This window comes from Dendrobates tinctorius, unplaced genomic scaffold (genome assembly GCF_039654945.1).
Source record: "Dendrobates tinctorius isolate UK_male_01 unplaced genomic scaffold, ASM3965494v1 ptg000043l, whole genome shotgun sequence".
Classification (NCBI taxonomy): Eukaryota; Metazoa; Chordata; class Amphibia; order Anura; family Dendrobatidae; genus Dendrobates; species Dendrobates tinctorius.
Window position 1 is genome coordinate 12529439 of NW_027361711.1, and position 22961 is coordinate 12552399.

Genomic DNA, 22961 nt, shown 5'->3' on the forward strand with positions numbered 1-22961 from the left:
TCCCTTTAAAGGGAGGATATTGACTTTAATGATTGTTACTTCCAATAGGTGGCACTAAAGTCGTTTTCATCTCTGAAGAGGCATTTTGCATATTTAATTTTCTAGAGAAGCATAGATGTAAATACTTATGTCCCCTCAAAAAATTGAGAAAAGTATTCAAGGTGTGATACCTTTATTCAAGACATGTAAGTCTCCTCACTATGACATTCCAGGCCACAGGGAGAAATGTTTCCCCTTAGATTCCAATTTTAAGCCTCTCACCTAACCAAATCGGATCTCACACTTTGCACTGATGAGCAGTACCCCGAAACACAGAAAATGAAATTCTGGTTTTGGCTTTTATCCTTAGGCCGGGGTCACACTGGCGAGGAATACGGCCGAGTGAGAGGCGCTAAAAGCACGCATTAGACACGGACCAATGATTTCCTATGGGGTCCCTCGCACCAGGCGTATATTTCTCATCCGTATTCTACGCTCCGTGCCAATCGCAGCATGCTGCGATTGTCAGCGTACTACGGCCGTAATACGCCAATGCAAGTCTATGGGTGCGCAAAAAATACGGATTACACACGGACCACACATGTGACTTGCGAGAAATACGCACCAGGTGTCTTTTAGCAAAGCCAGCAATTCAGTGCGCTATACAGTAAACTCACACTGACAGTTTTAATAAAGAAACAAAAGAATAGATATAGACACATAGAGTACACATATATATTCTATGTGTCTATATCTATTCTTTGGTTTCTGTTATAAACCCTGTCATAGGGCTCCATTATATGTCCATTTTGCAAGGTGGCGAGAAAATCTCACCATATGGATGCCATACGGATTACACACGTATGCTTACATGCGCAAAATACGCGACCACACCTTGATTACGGATGACATACGGAGCACTGTTTAGGGGCCATTCATCCGTATTACGCATGTAAAATACTGACCGTATTTTGCATCGGTTAGTGTGACCCCGGCCTAAGTCATATGACAAGGCTCGTTATAGGGTCATTATTGACATTTAGGATTGCTACCTCCAACTAGTGAGAATTTCATGTAAATTTTACCTTTTGAAATATATTTAATTAGAAAATTGGTGACATGTTGAATACTTATTTCATCCTATGTACTGTATATTATGTGAGTAGTAAAAATGTTGAATTCCTATTTAGAAGTTATTTCTTCTCCAGTCTTCTCTAAATGGCTGTACAGCAAGTTGGGGAAATGGGGGTAGTGCAAATGGTCTCATGGCTTAGTAGGCTTCAAAACTGCCACCAAGGCTACTAGTATTTACATTTTACATTCTGGAGTTGATAGAATTATACTGCTTATAGCAAATTAACTTATCGTATTAATATATTAATTTAAAATTTGTGGAATTTCTATTTTCCTTTAGGATTGGGGCAATGCACTGCTAGGGAGAACCACTCAGCCACAGAATGGGATGAGCTCAGCTACTGCAGGGGAGATGCCATTGAAGTTGTTGGCTTCTTTGTACCTGGACTCAAGTGGTTTGTGGGGAAATGTCCGTCAACTGGAGCCACTGGTTTTGTCCAAACAAAGCATGTTGACCCCAACTGCTTGAAACCTTTGTAAGTATCCCTGTTCTTTACTATGGAAGTGAGCCATGAGGTTAAGGCCAAGTTTTGGTTTTTGGTCCAAGTGAAAAAATGAATAACACTTGGACTAAGGCCGGGTCACACTTGCGAGTGCAATGCGAGAAACTCGCCTCAATTCCTGGCACTGCCACGAGCACTCGGGACCGGAGTGTGCGGCTGCATGTATTTCTATGCACCTGCACACTCTGGTCCCGAGTGCCAACAGCAGTGCCGGGTATTGAGGCGATAGACTCTCGCAAGTTTCTCGCATTGTCCTCGCAAGAGTGACCCCGACCTTATTCTTATAGCGCATGAAGCATATATAGTATGGACTATGCTGTATACAGAAATCATGGAGCCCCTAAACACAATTTGTAACTTCCAAAATGGTGGTCGGTGCCTAAGAGCGGTTATTTTTTGTCTTGATCATGAAAGGTCGTATTTATGATATTAAAGGAAAGTTCTGGATTTTTGGTTATTAAGGTAGTATGTAAAGTGAACCGGTCAGCTGGACTTCATCATTACACTAATGCAATCAGTGCTTGTAAATATTTTCTCAGAGCTGCAACTAGAAATAGATGTTGCCCCCAATAAAGATCTGGGTGGTGCTGCAGCTACGATTTTAAAGCGTATGTTCTACTTAATAAGATGCATAAAATTTGTTTATAATAGCATAAAAAGGAAAAAAAAAAAGGAAAACTCATGCCATCAAACTCGGATGCTCCTGTTCTAATGCTCCCTGGTCTGCTGCAGTTTATTAATTAATTTATTTTACTCACTTATATAACGTCATTAATTCCACAGCGCTTTGCAGACATTATCGACACTATCCCCAGTGGGGCTCACAATCTAGATTCGTTAACATTATGTCTTTAGAGTGTGGGAGGAAACCGGAGTACCCGGAGGAAACCCAGGCAAACACGGGGAGAAAATACAGACTACATGCAGATGTTGTCCTTGGTTGGATTTGAACCCAGAACCCCAGTGCTGCAAGTTTCTCCCTTAACACTCAGATAATGGCTGCTCAACCAAACACTTACTGCTTTAGTGTCCTTTCTCAGCGAGTGATTGGCTACCGTGGTCACATGTAATTGCTGCAACAGGAAGTAGAGCTGACCACGTAGCATCGGAATGAGGACAGCAGGCGATTGGATAGGTATTTCTTCTTTTATCTGTTTAACCCATTATAAGCTTTATTGAAGTTTCTTTAAGGCTTTCAGCATATTTCCTTATTTTATTGATGTAAGATATGTGATATTTTTTCACGTTTTAATGTATGTTTTGGATTTGCACACTATTTCCTTCAGAAGATGAGGTCTTATATAGAGTTGAGCGAAACGGGTCGGTCAAATTCATAAGTCGCCGACTGTCGCTAAAGTCGGGTTTCATGAAACGAAACCCGACCATAGCGTGAGGTCAGCCATGAGGTCGGCGACCAGAGCGCCAAAGTTGCGTTTCAAATGATGCTTCCAGCGCCCTTTTTCAGCCAATGATGGAGGACGCACACTGTGGGCAACGCGATGACATGGGCAGCGGTCACAACCATCTTTGAGAAGGGCATGCAGGTGATTGGCTTGCTTTATGTGGCGTCACCGGGGCTATAAAAGGGCGTGCATGCCGACCGCCATCTTACTTCTGCCGATCTTAGCATAGAGAGAGCTGCTGCTGATTCTGTAGGGAGAGCGTTAGGCAGGGAAGAAGAACAAAAAAAACTGCTTCTGCTGGTAGCGATTTTCACTGTACAACACAACAGTTTGTGTGCAGTGACAGGGGAGGCTATATTTTTGTGCATCAGCTCTGTTGGTTATTAGGCTGCATTATAAGGCTCCCTGATAGGTGCATTGCTGTTTGCACACTGCTGTGCAAACTGCTTTTATAAAAGCAAAAATACTTTTCTTCCCCATTTCTGCACAGTTACCAAGCGTTCATTTTTCCACACTTTTGTGTGCAGCAGTCCTGCTTATTAGGCTGCCTGCTGCCATACTTGGACTGAGAGCATCATTGTCCGCCTCCTAAAATCTCTAGGGAGATTCAAATTCTCCCCAATACTATATATACCTTGTACTTTGTCATACACCAGCCAATTTCAGCCTGTTAAATTGAGGTGTAATCTATAGTGGGCCTGAGATAATAGTTGAGCCTCCTAAAATCTCTAGGGAGATTCAAATTCTCCCCAATACTATATACACCTTGTACTTTGTCATACACCAGCCAATTTCAGCCTGTTAAATTGAGGTGTAATCTATAGTGGACCTGAGATAATAGTTCAGCCTCCTAAAATCTCTAGGGAGATTAAAATTCTCCCCAATACTATATACACCATGTACCTTGCTTTACAGTACCATATATCTGGTGGTATTTTGGGTACATTTTCCCAAAAATGAGGAAGTATGGTGGAAGAGGCTGTGAACGTGGGCGGGGGTTGCCAGCTGGTACTGATGGTGGTGGTGGTGGTGCGTCTGCTGGTAGTGGCAAAAGCACAATAGCACCTAAGGCAGGAGGTGTTGAGCCTGCATCATCGTCTGGCTCCACAAGGCATCAAAGGCTCCCTTTCTGGGAGTAGGTAAACCGCTTTTAAAGCCGGAACTTCAGGAACCAGTTTTGGCTTACATTGCTGACACAGCCTCCAGCTCTATCGCCTCCTCTTCTGAAGTTTCAAAAAATAAAAGCACTAAGTCGTCAGTGGAGGCTCCTGGTCAGGAACAACACCTTTCCTTGTGTCCTTCACCCCTACCAAAAGTGAAGGATGTGGCAGGCCACACTACAGATTACTCCAAGGAGCTCTTTTCACATACCATGCCTGGGTTATCAAGCCAAATCGTGAATTCCCCAGTCCAAGATGAATCTGACATGGAGTACACTGATGCACAGCCACTGCTAGATTTTTCTGCTGGTACATTCACTCAGAGCACTACATTGTCCTTGCAGTGTACTGAGCCAGAATCTGACGCTGATGAAACTCGGGTGCCCCTTCCAGCATACTATACCACCTTACACGGTGGCACAGAGGAAGGAGCACATGAAATTGAAGAGGAGGTGATGGATGACCCAGTTGTTGACCCAGATTGGCATCCATTGGGGGAAGAGGGTGCCACTGCCAATAGCTCAGAAGAGGAGGAGGATCCGCAGCAGGCATTGACATCGCAACAGCTGTTATCTGGCAGTCCTGTAGCAGTCCAAAAACGGGTTACAAAAACCAAAAGAGTTGCAGGACAGCTTGGCCAGACGGTCAAATTAGCACAGTGTGCAAGGCCTCAAAATGTCTTCCATAGAAGGAAGAGTGCAGTGTGGCACTTTTTTTGAACAAAATCCTAATGATCAGGCAAAGGTTATCTGTAAGAAGTGCGCAAAGTCCTTTAGCCGAGGGAAAAATCTGAGAAATTTGAATACCAGTTGCATGCTTAGACATTTAACCACCATGCACTTGCAAGCGTGGATGGACTACCAAACCTCGCGTACCACATGTGCACCTGTTCCGAATGAGGGTAGTCAGCAATGCTACATCGCTTCCCCCACTGTAAGCCCACCGGTTAGCACACCACCAGCAGCAAATGTTGAGGTGTCGTCGCAAGGCAAAAGCAGTCAGGGAATCACAATGTTATTGTTACGAAAGACTGAATCTAGGCCATCAGCAAGACCACCAACACCATCACCATCACCATCACCAACCCTCTCTCAGTCCACCATGTCCACCGCTAGTTCCACCATATGCAGCTCTCAAGTCCAGCTCACCCTGCCAGAGACTCTGAGTAGGACAAAAAAGTACTCATCCTCTCATCCGCGTACACTGTGTTTGAATGCCCACATTGCCAAACTAATCTCGTTAGAGATGATGCCCTACTGGTTGGTTGAAAGCGAAGCTTTCCGCGAGCTCATGGCCTACGCAGTACCACGCTATGACCTACCCAGTCGGCACTTCTTTTCTCGTAAAGCCATCCCAGCCCTCCACCTGCATGTGAAAGACCGCATTGTCCATGCACTCAAGCAATCAGTGAGGGGAAAGGTGCACCTCACAACAGATGCATGGTCCAGTAGACATGGCCAGGGCAGTTACGTGTCTATCACTGCGCACTGGGTTAATGTGGTGGATGCAGGGTCCACAGGGGACAGCGGCGGTGGGACAGTGCTGCCTAGCCCACGGTATAGGAAACAGTTGGCTGTAGGCGTTCGACCCTCCTCCTTCAGAAGCAAAAGCTCGTCCACAGAGCGCAGTCGCACGCGCACTCCATCCGCAGCTGCCAGTGTTGCACACTCGGTGTCTCACTATCGAACAGCTAGTGGTAAGCGTCAGCAGGCTGTGTTGAAGATGATGTGTTTGGGCGACAACAGACACACCACGGAGGTACTGACCGACTACTTTCAGCGACAAACTGAGTCATGGCGGGACAGTCTACATCTTGAGGCAGGCAAGGTAGTTAGTGATAACGGCCGGAATTTTGTGGCAGCCATAGCCCTTTCAAAACTCAGACACATACCTTGCCTGGCTCACACCTTGAACCTGGAGGTGCAGTGCTTCCTCAATAATTATCCAGCGTTAACAGCCCTGCTCCATAAGGTGCGAAGACTGTGCTCGCACATCCGCCGGTCGCCCATACACTCCAGTCGTATGCAGAAGCAGCAGTGATTGCTCCACCTTCCCAAGCACCACCTAATTATCGACGTTGCAACAAGGTGGAACTCCACCCTGCACATGGTTGAGAGGCTGTGCGAACAGAGGCAAGCTGTAATGCATTTGTGGGAGGATACATGGGCAGGCAGTTTGAGGGCAGACATGGAGTTGTCTGGTGTGCAGTGGTCGAAGCTGAAAGACCTCTGTAAAGTCCTTCAGTGTTTTGAGGAATGCACACAGCTGGTAAGCGCAGACAACGCCATCATAAGCATGAGCATCCCACTTATGCGTTTGCTCATGCAAACTTTGACGCACATTAAGGAACAGGCGTCTGCAGCCGAGGAGGAAGAGGAGGAGGGAAACCTTGCTGACAGTCAGCCATTGTCTGGTCAGGGAACTGTCCTGGACGAGGTGGAGGAAGAAGAGGAAGAGGAGGAGGATGATGGGGATGATTATTTAGGGGAGGAGGATGCTTCTCAGGGGGCAAGAGAAAATGTTGGCGTGGCAAGGACAAGTACAGGGTTTGTGCGTGACTGGAGGGATGTGGATTTGCCAGAAAGTGCTCCTCCACCCAGCACTCTCAGTGCATCATTGACACCTGGAACATTGGCCCACATGTGTGATTATTTCTTGTGAATCTTCTTTTTATATTGTGGTGTGATCCATCCTGAGCGTGTGAGAGTCTGTGGGTTACTCCTGCAATTTATATGTAGATTTAAAAATTACCCCAAACACTGTATACAGCTCTACGCTTGTGATACATTACCCATTTACTGGTTTTGATATTCTGGTCTAATCCAAACTGACCAAGTGAGAGTCTGTTTCTGACTCTGGAAATAAATACTGAGATTGACAATGACCCTACACTGTATACAGCTGTACGCTTCAGATCCATTACCGTTTTATGGCTTTTTATATTATGTTGTAATCCATACTGAGCCTGAGAGCGTCTGTGTCTGCCTCTTGAAATATATACGGAGGTTTAGAATGTTTAAACTATACCATATATACCTGCTATATGATGATATTGTACCCTTTTTCTACTTTTTATATTCTTGTCTAATCCATACTGAGCCTGTGAGCGTCTCTGTGTGACTCATGAAATATATACGGAGATTTACAATTATCCTTTGACTGTATACAGCTGTACACTTCTGATACAGTACCATATATCTGATGTTATTTTGGGTACATTTTCTCCAAAATTTGGAAGTATGGTGGAAGAGGCCGCGGACGTGGGCATGGGGGGGCCAGCTGGTACTGATGGTTGTGGTGCATCTGCTGGTAGTGGGAAAAGCACAATAGCAGCTAAGGCAGGAGGTGTTGAGCCTGCATCATGGTCTGGCTCCAGAACGCCTGGAAGGCTACATTTTTTGGGAGTAGGTTAACCGCTTTTAAAGCCGGAGCATCAGGAACTGGTTTTGGCTTACATTGCCGAAACAGACTCCAGCTAATATGCCCTCCTCTTCTGAAGTTTCAAAAAATGCATGCACTGAGTCATCAAGTGCTGGCTCCTGGTCAGGAAGAACCCCTTTCCTTGTGTCCTTCACCCCCACCTAAAGTGAATGATGCAGCAGGCCACACTTCACATTAGTCCATGTAGCTCTTTCTCACATACCATGCCTGGGTTATCAAGTCAAATCGTGAATTCCAAGATGAATCTGACATGGAGTGTGGGTGGCCAGCCAGGGCAGTGGGGTTAATTGGTACCTGGCCGGTGTCTCAAAGGGATTTGTCACGGTGGTGGTGACCCGGTCTGTGGCCCTGGATGTCCATGCAAAGGGGTGAATAACGTTTATAGGTGAATGATACGTGACGCCACCTGTGGTTTCTGATCAGATTGACCAGCGCTGCAGTGTCGCTTCTCTTGGACAGATGTTGTGGTGCTGCTAAGATGTAGAAGCCCTGCACAGGTAGGGCTGTAGTCGCAGGGCAGATGAAAGATTTGGTAGATGGTGTGCAGTGCAGGATGTAGCAGAGCCGTGCGCCAGGCGCAGGAGAAAGATGACAGACACAGTCGTGCAGTTCCTTTACCTGTAGTTGGTAAGTGCTGTCCAGGACCCAGAGTACAGATGGAGAAGGAGTTGGTCAGCCTGGAAGCAAATTAGGAATTCTCTCTCTGCAGATAGGTAGTGTGACCTCCGTTCTAGCGCTTATCTGAGGTACTCGCAGTACTGAGTTCACTGAAGTTCCCCCTGTTGACTCTCTTTTGGAACTTTCTCGTATGGCAGGCAGTCGTAGCCTTTTCCTTCTGGCTCACACACGTTGCTGCAGGGGCCTCCGAGCCTTAGTTGGGAATAGAGCATTTACAGCTGCTACTTCCTCCGGTTTCTGCTGCAGGACCGTCAGTGTCCCTACAAACTCGGAAACCGGAATCCGGACCATGCGTTCCAGCTAGGAGTGAGCCTTAACTCTGCTCATCCTCCAGCTCCCCTTCTCACGTCCACACACTTCCCCTTCCCTACACAGACTGCCCTAACTTCCCTCCTTCCGACCACAGAGAGCAGCTCCTCAGCAGTCAGGTTCAGAGCTCTCCCTGCTGGCCTGGAGTGGGAACTGTGTTGTGTGTTGGTTTAACTGCTAGAGAGATCCTTCATTGCTCCCAAGCATGACATCACACTCCCTAGGAGGAAGGTAATGCCACTGTGGCGACCGTACTCCTGGGGGCGCCACAAGTGCACTGATGCCCAGCCACTGCTAGATGATTCTGCTGGTACACTGACCCAGACCACTACATTCCCCTCGCACTCTACTCAGCCAAAATCTGACCCTGATGAAACTCAGGTTCCCCTTCCCGCATACTATACCACCTTACACGGTGACAAAGAGGAAGGTGCAGATGAAAGTGCAGGTTCCTTGCGCAAGTGGGGGGCATACTCATAGCCGACGGCACTGGCACATGGCCCCTCATGGTATGCAAAAGTGTCTCTGCCGGTGGGAGGGCCCACCACCTGCCGTCAGACACACCGCCGTACTATGAGGGGCCCTGTGCCAGTGCCTTCGCCAATGAGTGGGCCCCCCCTGCTTGCTCAGGATCACAGCACTTGCAAAGTTGAAATACTTACCTCTCCCTGCTCCACCGCCGTGACATCTTCCGCGTTTCCTGACAGTGACATTCTGGTCAGAGAGCTAGATGACATCACGTCTGTATGCCCTCTGCCTAAACAGTCCAAGTGCAGAGAGATGGAAGATGGGGACGACGAGGAGTCCAGAGTAGACTAGTACAGGGATTCCCTAGTGAGGAGACTTATTTAATTGTTTTAAAGGTTGGGAGCAATTTTTGGGGAGCACTATACTCTGGAGAATGATATATGGGGCCCACCATACACTGGAGCATTCCAAAGGTGGACATCAGACACTGGAGCAGCATTTACAGGCCCATTATACACTGGAGCATTAGAAATGGGGCCCATTATATATGGAACATTATTTGGGCCCATAAGACACTGGAGCTTCATCCATGGTGAACAACATATACTGTAGCATTATGTGGAGCTCATCATATACTGTATCGAACATTATATGGGACCAATGATTCTGTATGGAGAAATATATGGGCCTCATTACTCTGTATGGAGCACTATGCGGTGGCCATAATACTGTATGGAGTAATATACTGTCTGTTTTTGGAGCTATTGGAGAATTTAAAATGGAAAACAGTCATGTGATGTAAGAAGTGAAGTATTTTTCATTGTACTATACCGCTATTTCTCTGCCATATCAGAGGATCATGAATTGTGGTATGTGTTAAAGGGGCCAATTGACACTCTTTGGCCCTGGGCCCATGAATATCTGGAGCCTGCCCTACCCCCCCACAACTTTAGCCAAATAACCCCCAGTTTTCATTGCCTAACTATTATTATAAAGTAAATTAAGGTTGACAAGCTTAAGTAATAAGAATTGATGTTTTTGGCATTAAAATGGGCACTGTAGGTGTGTTTCCTGTCCTCCACTCACTGCCGACTTTTCTTCCCCATTGACTTTCATTGGGTTTCGTGTTTCAGCCGGCCTTCGACTTTTCACGATAATCGGCCGATTTCGTTCGACCCGACTTTTGCGAAAGTCGGGTTTCATGAAACCCGACTCGACCCAAAAAAAGGCAAAGTCGCTCATCTCTAGTCTTATAGAAAAAAAAAAATTCCCATAACTTTAAACATGTAGTACTAAGATTATCCACGTGGTGGTGCTATGACACCAATATTACTTTCTGTGTAATTAAAAACACTGCATAGGTCTATGATTTTAAAATCAGAAATTATATTTGATGATGTAAAAAAACTGTCCAAAATGTTAGTGCGCATGTATTGAAAATGTTTTGTTAACTTTTTTGAGAAATATTAGCAAATGGTAACATTTCACATTTTTGCATTAAACGGTGCGACAGGAATCCCTAAAAATAGTTTTCTGCAAAACCCTGTCTTCTAAGGGTATGTGCACACGCTGCGGATTGGGGTGCGGATATGGCCGCACGGATTTTGTAAAATCCGCAGGTAAATCTGCAGGTCAAAAGACCTGCGGTTTTACCTGTGGATTAGCCTGCGATTTTGCCCTGCGGTTTTTCATCTCTACAATGGAGGAGATGGTAAACCGCAGCTGAATCCGCAGAAAGAATTGACATGTCAATTCTTTCTGCGGTTTAGAAACCGCAGGAAAATCTCGCAGAAAAATCCGCACCGTCTGCACTTCGGTTTTTAATATCCGTAGGATATTATGGTACTGTACACCGCAAAAAAAACTGCTGCGGATCCGCAGCGGCCAAATCCGCTGCGGAACCGCTGCAGAATCCGCAGCTTGTGCACACACCCTAATAGTTTCTGTTAAATTTTGGAAGACTAGTTATCGCCACAGGCACAAATGAACGATCACTGATAGAAATCAGATCCTTGACTAGCGAAATGCTGGTAATTCCATGCAAATGTTCAGTTCCTAGATTACCAGAGTCATTAAATGTAAGTGACCTCATTAAAAGGCTCATAAAATAAAGATGATTTGCCTGACTTTTTGGAATGCCAGTCTAGATGGCAAGTGAGATTTTCCCTTTAATGTAGCCATTTAATTGTGCCACTAAGTGGTCTACGAGATCAACAAGTGGTGTAGTGTAACCTACTAGGACGTCCATGTGTTTACTGCGTGCTCCGCACATCTGGATCATTTATGTGAACTGTGAAGTTTAAAGTAATTGTCTTTTAGTGAAATGTCATCCTGCACGTAAATCTTACACATGAGAAATAATAGCATGAAAGTAGGGAGTAGTGATGAGCGAGTGTGCTCGTTGCTTGAGTTTTCCGAGCACGCTCAGGCGTTCGAGTATCTTGGGCGTGCTCGTAGATTATGTTTGAGTCCCTCGCAGCTGCATGATTTGCGGCTGTTAGACGACCTGAACACATACAGAGATTGCCTGTTTGTTAGGGAATCTCCACATGTATTCAGGATGTCTAGCAGCCATAAATCATGCAGCTGCGGGGACTCAAACATTATATACGACCACGCCCAAGATACTCGGAGGACACCCGAGCATGCTTGGAAAACTCGAGTAACAAGCACACTCGCTCATCACTAGTAGGGAGTGATTGCCAGAAAACGAAGGATGGGAAATTCAGGAAGAGATAGAGAAAGGACGGTATAATACCAGTCTGAAAAGGTGTAATAATAGCAAAGGAGAAACAACGAAGGAGCAATTAGATCCAAAAAATGCAAATTTATTCATATGAAGTTAAAAAGCATATCTTTACAACACAATAACGCATGATAATGAAATACAGAGTACATAAAGGGTGGTAAGTACCTAACCCTATTTCAAAAATCCTAGCTGTGAATAACAGACAATTGAAAAAGGTCACACCAGCTAGACCATAGGTTAACAGTAAATCATTAAAATGTTGCTCTCACTGTGCACCACATTAAAGGGATAAATATCACATATATTGTAACTAGAGTTGAGCGATACCAGCCGATACTTGAAAATATCGGATCGGAATGGATCGGCCGATCTTAAAAAAAAGTATCGGTATCGCCGATTCCGATACCGGGAACCAATGCAAGTCAATGGGGCCAAAATATCGGAATTAAAAAAAAACCTTTCTTTCCTTGTAGGTTAATTCTACATGAAGAAAAACAACTAAGAATAATGTAGAATGTATTGTGGGAGGTGGAGGAGACATTAAAGCCATAGAGGTTTAGCCCAATCAAATGGAATAGCAGGAATTAAACTTTTTTTTTTAAAGATGTTAGGAGTTACAAAGATATTGACTATGTTAGCCTCATTTATATTTTGCCAGACATGTATGTCTTCTTCTTCTACTTCCTTTTTTTACATTCTTCTTCTTCTTCTTCTACTTCCTTTTTTTACATTCTTCTTCTTCTTCTTCTACTTCCTTTTTTTACATTCTTCTTCTTATTCCTTTTTTTACATTCTTCTTCTTCTTCTTCTACTTCCTTTTTTTACATTCTTCTTCTTCTTCTTCTTCTTCTTCTTCTTCTTCTTCTTCTTCTTCTTCTTCTTCCTTTTCTTACATTCTTCATATTCTTCTTATTCAACAATTATTATTCTACATATTCAGCTTCTTCATCTTCTTCCTATTCTTCTTCATCATATTCTTGTTTGTGTCAGGCATTCCTGTAGTTGTTATCTAGAAAAGTTAGAAGTTTACACCTTCCGTTCTGCCTGTCACAAAAGATTTACAACAGGATTTGTCCGCGTTCAGTTTGGCCTGCAGAAGCAGGCCTTTTCCAGGGGCACCACGAGGAGGAACGGACTCACCCCCATACACTGCTTAGTCTTCTTCTGCTTATAAATAAGATAATATCATTTGCTCAGAGTATTAGTCTTATGCTTAATGTTCTTCTGCTTTGTTTTTTTTATGCTTCTTTGTCTTCTCTCTCTTGTTGTTCTGCATCTTGGTGGTTGTCTTCCTGTTCTTTGTCCTCTTGAACCAGCTGACGGTACTGGCACCCGGAGGGGCAGCAGAAGGAACAAGAGCCAATGGCACTACCGAGGACCAGCTGACGGTGCTGGAACCCGGTTACTAAGCAGGAGGTACCTGTGCTACAAAGCACTACCAAGGACCAGCAGACGTTGCCGGAACTCGGATACCGAGATGGAGGCACCTAGGCCAAAGGCTCTGACGAGAACCAGCTGACGGTGCTGGAACCCGGAGGGGTAGCATAAGCTGCAAGAGCAAATGGAAATAGCGAGGACCAGCTGACAGTGCTGGCACCCGGAGGGGCAGCAGAAGGAATAAGAGCCAATGGCACAACCGAGGACCAGCTGACGGTGCTGGAACCCGGTTACTAAGCAGGAGGTACCTGTGCTACAAAGCACTACCAAGGACCAGCAGACGTTGCCGGAACTCGGATACCGAGATGGAGGCACCTAGGCCAAAGGCTCTGACGAGAACCAGCTGACGGTGCTGGAACCCGGAGGGGTAGCATAAGCTGCAAGAGCAAATGGAAATAGCGAGGACCAGCTGACAGTGCTGGCACCCGGAGGGGCAGCAGAAGGAATAAGAGCCAATGGCACAACCGAGGACCAGCTGACGGTGCTGGAACCCGGTTACTAAGCAGGAGGTACCTGTGCTACAAAGCACTACCAAGGACCAGCAGACGTTGCTGGAACTCGGATACCGAGATGGAGGCACCTAGGCCAAAGGCTCTGATGAGAACCAGCTGACGGTGCTGGAACCCGGAGGGGTATCAGAAGTTACCCCTGAAAAGCAAAGTTGGCATGCCGCAAGCTGGCCGCAGTTACCGAATCACACAGTCCTACAGGGGGTGCTTGTCCTACTGGCACTATGGAACAAACCTTTCTTACCAGAACCCGCAGTCCACATAGGAAGCACCTAAACTGCTGGCACCCTAGCCTCGGCTAACCCAACCGCAACACGACATGGCAACTTGGGGTGGCAAACTGACATTGACACTTCCCGGAAACAGCAGGCAGGGCTGGAACCAAGCTGGGCAGGAGGGAGTACCCGTGCCAAAGTCAGTTATGAGCAGCAACTGGCGATGTTGGAGCCCAGGACAAGCACTTAGCAGGCTGAGGCCTGATGTGCTGTCAATTGGGAGGCAGCAGGACAGATTGCCATCAAAACAGCAGGGGAACAGCTGACGTTACTGAACCCCACAAACACAGGAGCTAGTGTTTTACTCTGTGAAGACGGCACTTCCGAGCAACAACTGGCTGTGTTGAAGCCCAGGGACAAGCACGGAGCAGGCTTAGGCTGCATTGAAGAAATTTTAAGATCGGTTGTAGACTACTAATTTGAACCAAGCTCCACTTAGGCCTGTGGATTCACTGATTTTCGTATTTCCCCTGTCCTCCAACCCCGCCAGTTACAGCTCCGAAGTGGCGTCTGCACAATCCACACTTGTTCCTGTGTTACAGGTGTTCAGTCCGGTCAGTTAATCCCCTGATGTGTGTCCGGCAATGTCGCCTGCTCTGTCCACATTCCGATAATGGGAATGTGGACAGAGCAGGCGACATTGCCGGACACACATCAGGGGATTAACTGATCGGACTGAACACCTGTAACACAGGAACAAGTGTGGATTGTGCAGACGCCACTTCGGAGCTGTAACTGGCAGGGTTGGAGGACAGGGGAAATACGAGAGACAGTGGAGCCACAGGCCTAATTGGAGCACGGTTAAAAATCAGTAGTGGTACGACTGTGTAGGCAGCAGGAGACTTTGCCATCCACACAGCAGGGGATCAGCTGACATTACTGAACCCCACTGAGACACGGGAGCAAGTATCTCTTTCCGTGTGGACGGCACTTCCGAACTACAACTGGCTGTGTTGAAGCCCAGGAAATAGGAGGGTGTAGGCAGAGGCCTACTGTATTTTGAATGAGTTTACAGCAGGAGAGACTGCCATCCACACAGCAGGGGATCAGCTGACGTTACTGAACCCCACTGAGACACGGGAGCAAGTATCTCTTTCCGTGTGGACGGCACTTCCGAACTACAACTGGCTGTGTTGAAGCCCAGGAAATAGGAGGGTGTAGGCAGAGGCCTACTGTATTTTGAATGAGTTTACAGCAGGAGAGACTGCCATCCACACAGCAGGGGATCAGCTGACGTTACTGAACCCCACTGAGACACGGGAGCAAGTATCTCTTTCCGTGTGGACGGCACTTCCGAACTACAACTGGCTGTGTTGAAGCCCAGGAAATAGGAGGGTGTAGGCAGAGGCCTACTGAATTTTGAATGAGGTGACAGCAGGAGAGACTGCCATCCACACAGCAGGGGATCAGCTGACGTTACTGAACCCCACTGAGACACGGGAGCAAGTGTCTCTTTCCGTGTGGACGGCACTTCCGAACTACAACTGGCTGTGTTGAAGCCCAGGAAATAGGAGGGTGTAGGCAGAGGCCTACTGAATTTTGAATGAGGTGACAGCAGGAGAGACTGCCATCCACACAGCAGGGGATCAGCTGACGTTACTGAACCCCACTGAGACACGGGAGCAAGTATCTCTTTCCGTGTGGACGGCACTTCCGAACTACAACTGGCTGTGTTGAAGCCCAGGAAATAGGAGGGTGTAGGCAGAGGCCTACTGTATTTTGAATGAGTTTACAGCAGGAGAGACTGCCATCCACACAGCAGGGGATCAGCTGACGTTACTGAACCCCACTGAGACACGGGAGCAAGTGTCTCTTTCCGTGTGGACGGCACTTCCGAACTACAACTGGCTGTGTTGAAGCCCAGGAAATAGGAGGGTGTAGGCAGAGGCCTACTGTATTTTGAATGAGTTTACAGCAGGAGAGACTGCCATCCACACAGCAGGGGATCAGCTGACGTTACTGAACCCCACTGAGACACGGGAGCAAGTATCTCTTTCCGTGTGGACGGCACTTCCGAACTACAACTGGCTGTGTTGAAGCCCAGGAAATAGGAGGGTGTAGGCAGAGGCCTACTGAATTTTGAATGAGGTGACAGCAGGAGAGACTGCCATCCACACAGCAGGGGATCAGCTGACGTTACTGAACCCCACTGAGACACGGGAGCAAGTGTCTCTTTCCGTGTGGACGGCACTTCCGAACTACAACTGGCTGTGTTGAAGCCCAGGAAATAGGAGGGTGTAGGCAGAGGCCTACTGAATTTTGAATGAGGTGACAGCAGGAGAGACTGCCATCCACACAGCAGGGGATCAGCTGACGTTACTGAACCCCACTGAGACACGGGAGCAAGTATCTCTTTCCGTGTGGACGGCACTTCCGAACTACAACTGGCTGTGTTGAAGCCCAGGAAATAGGAGGGTGTAGGCAGAGGCCTACTGAATTTTGAATGAGGTGACAGCAGGAGAGACTGCCATCCACACAGCAGGGGATCAGCTGACGTTACTGAACCCCACTGAGACACGGGAGCAAGTATCTCTTTCCGTGTGGACGGCACTTCCGAACTACAACTGGCTGTGTTGAAGCCCAGGAAATAGGAGGGTGTAGGCAGAGGCCTACTGTATTTTGAATGAGTTTACAGCAGGAGAGACTGCCATCCACACAGCAGGGGATCAGCTGACGTTACTGAACCCCACTGAGACACGGGAGCAAGTATCTCTTTCCGTGTGGACGGCACTTCCGAACTACAACTGGCTGTGTTGAAGCCCAGGAAATAGGAGGGTGTAGGCAGAGGCCTACTGAATTTTGAATGAGGTGACAGCAGGAGAGACTGCCATCCACACAGCAGGGGATCAGCTGACGTTACTGAACCCCACTGAGACACGGGAGCAAGTATCTCTTTCCGTGTGGACGGCACTTCCGAACTACAACTGGCTGTGTTGAAGCCCAGGAAATAGGAGGGTGTAGGCAGAGGCCTACTGTATTTTGAATGAGTTTACAGCAGGAGAGACTGCCATCCACACAGCAGGGGATCAGCTGACGTTACTGAACCCCACTGAGACACGGGAGCAAGTGTCTCTTTCCGTGTGGACGGCACTTCCGAACTACAACTGGCTGTGTTGAAGCCCAGGAAATAGGAGGGTGTAGGCAGAGGCCTACTGTATTTTGAATGAGTTTACAGCAGGAGAGACTGCCATCCACACAGCAGGGGATCAGCTGACGTTACTGAACCCCACTGAGACACGGGAGCAAGTGTCTCTTTCCGTGTGGACGGCACTTCCGAACTACAACTGGCTGTGTTGAAGCCCAGGAAATAGGAGGGTGTAGGCAGAGGCCTACTGTATTTTGAATGAGTTTACAGCAGGAGAGACTGCCATCCACACAGCAGGGGATCAGCTGACGTTACTGAACCCCACTGAGACACGGGAGCAAGTGTCTCTTTCCGTGTGGACGGCACTTCCGAACTACAACTGGCTGTGTTGAAGCCCAGGAAATAGGAGGGTGTAGGCAGAGGCCTACTGTATTTTGAATGAGTTTACAGCAGGAGAGACTGCCATCCACACAGCAGGGGATCAGCTGACGTTACTGAACCCCACTGAGACACGGGAGCAAGTATCTCTTTCCGTGTGGACGGCACTTCCGAACTACAACTGGCTGTGTTGAAGCCCAGGAAATAGGAGGGTGTAGGCAGAGGCCTACTGTCTTTGTAATGCGGAGACAGCAGGAGAGACTGCCATCTCCACAGCAGGGGAACAGCTGGCAGTGCTGAACCCCACTAACACTTGAACGAATGTGTTTGGCTCTGTGGAGACGACACTTCTGAACACCAACTGACGCTGTTGGAGCCCAGGATTAGGCGAGGAGCAGGCTGGGGCCTACTGGATTTTGGCAGGTGAAGGCAGCAGGAGACTTGCCATCTCCACAGCAGGGGAACAGCTGGCAGTGCTGAACCCCACTAACACTTGAACGAACGTGTTTGGCTCTGTGGAGACGACACTTCTGAACACCAACTGACGCTGTTGGAGCCCAGGATTAGGCGAGGAGCAGGCTGGGGCCTACTGGATTTTGGCAGGTGAATGCAGCAGGAGACTTGCCATCTCCACAGCAGGGGAACAGCTGGCAGTGCTGAACCCCACTAACACTTGAACGAACGTGTTTGGCTCTGTGGAGACGACACTTCTGAACACCAACTGACGCTGTTGGAGCCCAGGATTAGGCGAGGAGCAGGCTGGGGCCTACTGGATTTTGGCAGGTGAAGGCAGCAGGAGACTTGCCATCTCCACAGCAGGGGAACAGCTGGCAGTGCTGAACCCCACTAACACTTGAACGAATGTGTTTGGCTCTGTGGAGACGACACTTCTGAACACCAACTGACGCTGTTGGAGCCCAGGATTAGGCGAGGAGCAGGCTGGGGCCTACTGGATTTTGGCAGGTGAAGGCAGCAGGAGACTTGCCATCTCCACAGCAGGGGAACAGCTGGCAGTGCTGAACCCCACTAACACTTGAACGAATGTGTTTGGTTCTGTGGAGACGACACTTCTGAACACCAACTGACGCTGTTGGAGCCCAGGATTAGGCGAGGAGCAGGCTGGGGCCTACTGGATTTTGGCAGGTGAAGGCAGCAGGAGACTTGCCATCTCCACAGCAGGGGAACAGCTGGCAGTGCTGAACCCCACTAACACTTGAACGAATGTGTTTGGCTCTGTGGAGACGACACTTCTGAACACCAACTGACGCTGTTGGAGCCCAGGATTAGGCGAGGAGCAGGCTGGGGCCTACTGGATTTTGGCAGGTGAAGGCAGCAGGAGACTTGCCATCTCCACAGCAGGGGAACAGCTGGCAGTGCTGAACCCCACTAACACTTGAACGAATGTGTTTGGCTCTGTGGAGACGACACTTCTGAACACCAACTGACGCTGTTGGAGCCCAGGATTAGGCGAGGAGCAGGCTGGGGCCTACTGGATTTTGGCAGGTGAAGGCAGCAGGAGACTTGCCATCTCCACAGCAGGGGAACAGCTGGCAGTGCTGAACCCCACTAACACTTGAACGAACGTGTTTGGCTCTGTGGAGACGACACTTCTGAACACCAACTGACGCTGTTGGAGCCCAGGATTAGGCGAGGAGCAGGCTGGGGCCTACTGGATTTTGGCAGGTGAATGCAGCAGGAGACTTGCCATCTCCACAGCAGGGGAACAGCTGGCAGTGCTGAACCCCACTAACACTTGAACGAACGTGTTTGGCTCTGTGGAGACGACACTTCTGAACACCAACTGACGCTGTTGGAGCCCAGGATTAGGCGAGGAGCAGGCTGGGGCCTACTGGATTTTGGCAGGTGAAGGCAGCAGGAGACTTGCCATCTCCACAGCAGGGGAACAGCTGGCAGTGCTGAACCCCACTAACACTTGAACGAATGTGTTTGGCTCTGTGGAGACGACACTTCTGAACACCAACTGACGCTGTTGGAGCCCAGGATTAGGCGAGGAGCAGGCTGGGGCCTACTGGATTTTGGCAGGTGAAGGCAGCAGGAGACTTGCCATCTCCACAGCAGGGGAACAGCTGGCAGTGCTGAACCCCACTAACACTTGAACGAATGTGTTTGGTTCTGTGGAGACGACACTTCTGAACACCAACTGACGCTGTTGGAGCCCAGGATTAGGCGAGGAGCAGGCTGGGGCCTACTGGATTTGGGCAGGTGAAGGCAGCAGGAGACTTGCCATCTCCACAGCAGGGGAACAGCTGGCAGTGCTGAACCCCACTAACACTTGAACGAATGTGTTTGGCTCTGTGGAGACGACACTTCTGAACACCAACTGACGCTGTTGGTGCCCAGGATTACGCATGCCGCATGCAGAGGCCAATGGGCAGCGGTTTTTATGGAGGTTGTGGACTACTACTGATTCTAACCATGCTCCACTTAGGCCTCTGGCTCCACTGTCTCTACTATTTACCCTGGCCTCCAACCCCGCCAGCTACATCTCTGAAGTGGCGTCAGCACAATCTACACTTGTTCCTGTGTTACTGGTGCTCAGTCCCATCAGTTGATCCCCTGATGTTTGTCCGGCAAGTTCGCCAGCTCTGTCCTCATTCCCACTACTGGTTATGGGAATGTGGACAGAGCAGGAGACCTTGCCGGACACACATCAGGGGATAAACTGATGGGACTGAGCCACAGGAACACAGGAACAAGTGTAGATTGTGCTGACGCCACTTCAGAGATGTAGATGGCGGGGTTGGAGGTCAGGGGAAATAGTAGAGACAGTGGAGCCAGAGACCTAAGTTGGGCACGGTTAAAAATCAGTAGTGGTTTGAATGTTGATGGAGCTGGTGACTCTGCCGTCCACACAGCAGGGGATCAGCTGGCATTACTGAACCCCAGTAACACAGGAGCTAGTGTGTTTCTCTGTGCAGACGACACATCTGAGCGACAACTGGCTGTGTTGAAGCACAGGGATTATAGTTCAGGTGGTAGAAAAATGAACACACCAGCAGACCTGGATACAGTTGCCAACCACTAATTTAGTCTGTAAGAGGAATGGCAAAGTCTTTGGAGATCCAGGCCTTGTTCATTTTCAGAAAAGTCAGCCGGTCAACATTATCGGAAGATAGTCGCGTGCGACGGTCTGTTAGTACACCACCTGCGGCACTAAAGACACGTTCCGATAATACACTGGCAGCAGGGCAAGCCAGCACCTCCAATGCATACTGGCTAAGCTCTGGCCATGTATCCAGCTTAGAGACCCAAAACTTGAAGGGGGAAGAGCCATCTGGGAGTACAGCGACAGGGCAAGACATGTAGTCTGACACCATCTGACGGAAGCGTTGCCTCCTGCTGACTCGAGGCGTCGCTGATGGTGTAGACAATTGTGGTGGACACACAAAACTTTGCCACATTTGGGCCATAGTGGTCTTGCCTTGTGCTGCGGCACTGCCTCTGCTCCCTCTTTGTGCAGAGTTTCCTCCACTGCCTCGACGCACAGAGCTGCTTTGTAAAGCACTTGCAACAATGCTGTCGGGTGGAATGGAAAACATTATGGACTGCACCAGTGACTCTTCGTACTCCCGCATTTTACGCTCCCGGTTCAACGTTGGTATGAGCCTTTGTACGCTGTCCCGGTAGCGAAGATCTAGGAGGGTGTACACCCAATAATCAGCCGAGACGAGAATGTGGGCGATGCGGCGGTCGTTTCTCAGGCACTGCAGCATGAAATCAACCATGTGCTGCAGACTCCCAACTGCCAAAGAACCGCTGTCCCCTGTTTGAGGCGTGACCTCGACCTGCTCTGCATCACCCCACCCTCGCTGTACATACTGAGTAGAGGTTTGTGTACCTCCCTCCTCTGGAGAGATGTCTTCCTCCTCCATCGACTCCTCCTCATCCTCCTCACAAAGTGTCCCCTGCCTAGGCCTTTGTGAGGAAACACGTAGCGCAGACTGTCCAGAAGCAGATGGCATTTGGGACTCCTCATCCTCCACCTCTTCTGAAACCTCATCCCTTAGTGCTTGCAGTGTTTGTTGAAGCAGGCAGATAAGGGGGACAGTCATGCTGACTAGTGCATCATCTGCACTCGCCATCCGCGTGGATTCATCGAAGGCACGCAAAACGAGGCAGATGTCCTTCATAGAGGCCCACTCAATGGTGCTGAAGTGTGAACGGCGCACAGTGCGACTTGTTTGCGCCTGATGCAGCTGGTACTCCATGACTGCTGCCTGCTGCTCACACAACCGCTCCAACATATGTAACGTTGAATTCCACCGGGTGGGTAGGTCACATATGATGCGATGTTCTGGAAGGCCAAATCGTCGCTGCAGAGCAGCGAGGCGCGATCTTGCCGTGCTGGAACGTCGCAAGTGAGCGCACTCTATGCGGACCTTGTGCAACAGTGCATCAAGATCCGGATAGTCCCTCAGAAAGCTCTGCACGACCAAGTTAAGAACATGTGCCAGACATGGGATGTGTGTGAGGTTGCCTAGGCCAAGAGCTGCCACCAGATTTCGGCCATTGTCACACACTACCAAGCCCGGCTGGAGATTCGCTGGCCCAAACCACACATCGCTCTCCAGCTTGATAGCATTCCAGAGCTCCTGCGCTGTGTGGCTTCGATTCCCCAAAGAAATTAATTTGAGTACAGCCTGTTGACGTTTGGCCACGGCTGTGCTCATATCGGTCGTAACAGGCTCCTGCTCTGCTGTTTCTGAGGAACTTGAGTAGGAGGAGGAGTCTATGTGTACAGACTGGAGTCCTGCAATCCGTGGCGTTGGAAGAACACGTACAGCGCCACTCTCCAGATCCGTACCCGGCTCCACAACATTGACCCAGTGGGCAGTGAGGGAAAGGTATCGTCCCTGTCCATGGTTACTGGTCCACGCATCGGTGGTCAGGTGGACCTTGCTACTAACGGCGTTTAGTAGCGCATGTTTTATTTTGCCCTCAACATGTTTCTGCAGGGCAGGGACGGCTCGCCTGCTGAAATAAAAGCGGCTGGGCACGTTGTATTGGGGGACTGCCAATGCCATTAAGTCCCGGAAGGTGTCAGTGTCCACCAGCCTGAATGACAGCATTTCAACTGCCAGAAGTTTGGCAATGCCAGCATTCAGAGACTGTGCTCGGGGATGGTTTGCCGAGTAAGGGCGCCTTTTATCCCATGCCTGTGCTACCGATGGCTGTGATGGATGGGAACGTGCTGTTATGGGTGGAATCTGACAGGGTCTCCGGACAACAGTGGCAGAGGTTCTTCCTTGGCGATCCTGTGAGGAAGCCGAACCAGCAGTGTGTGAGCTGGAGGAAGAGGGCCCAACACGAACTGAAGAGGTGGTAGGTGGTGCTGTACGTTGGCCTACGTCTTGAGGGTGTCTATGCAACTCCAACTCGTGCTTGGTGCGCACATGTTTCCACATATTTGTGGTATTGAGGTTGCTGACATT

General features: G+C 48.8%; 1 protein-coding gene across 5 annotated transcripts in view; it reads left to right on the forward strand.

Annotated features, from left to right (window-relative positions):
- SH3TC2 (SH3 domain and tetratricopeptide repeats 2) overlaps nt 1-22961 on the forward strand; it is a 154749-nt gene that overhangs the window by 76037 nt on the left and 55751 nt on the right. For all 5 annotated transcript variants that reach the window (XM_073575210.1, XM_073575208.1, XM_073575211.1 and 2 more), the window contains one exon: nt 1394-1589. In XM_073575210.1, coding sequence (XP_073431311.1) covers nt 1394-1589 — 196 coding nt within the window. The remainder of the gene's footprint in view (nt 1-1393; nt 1590-22961) is intronic.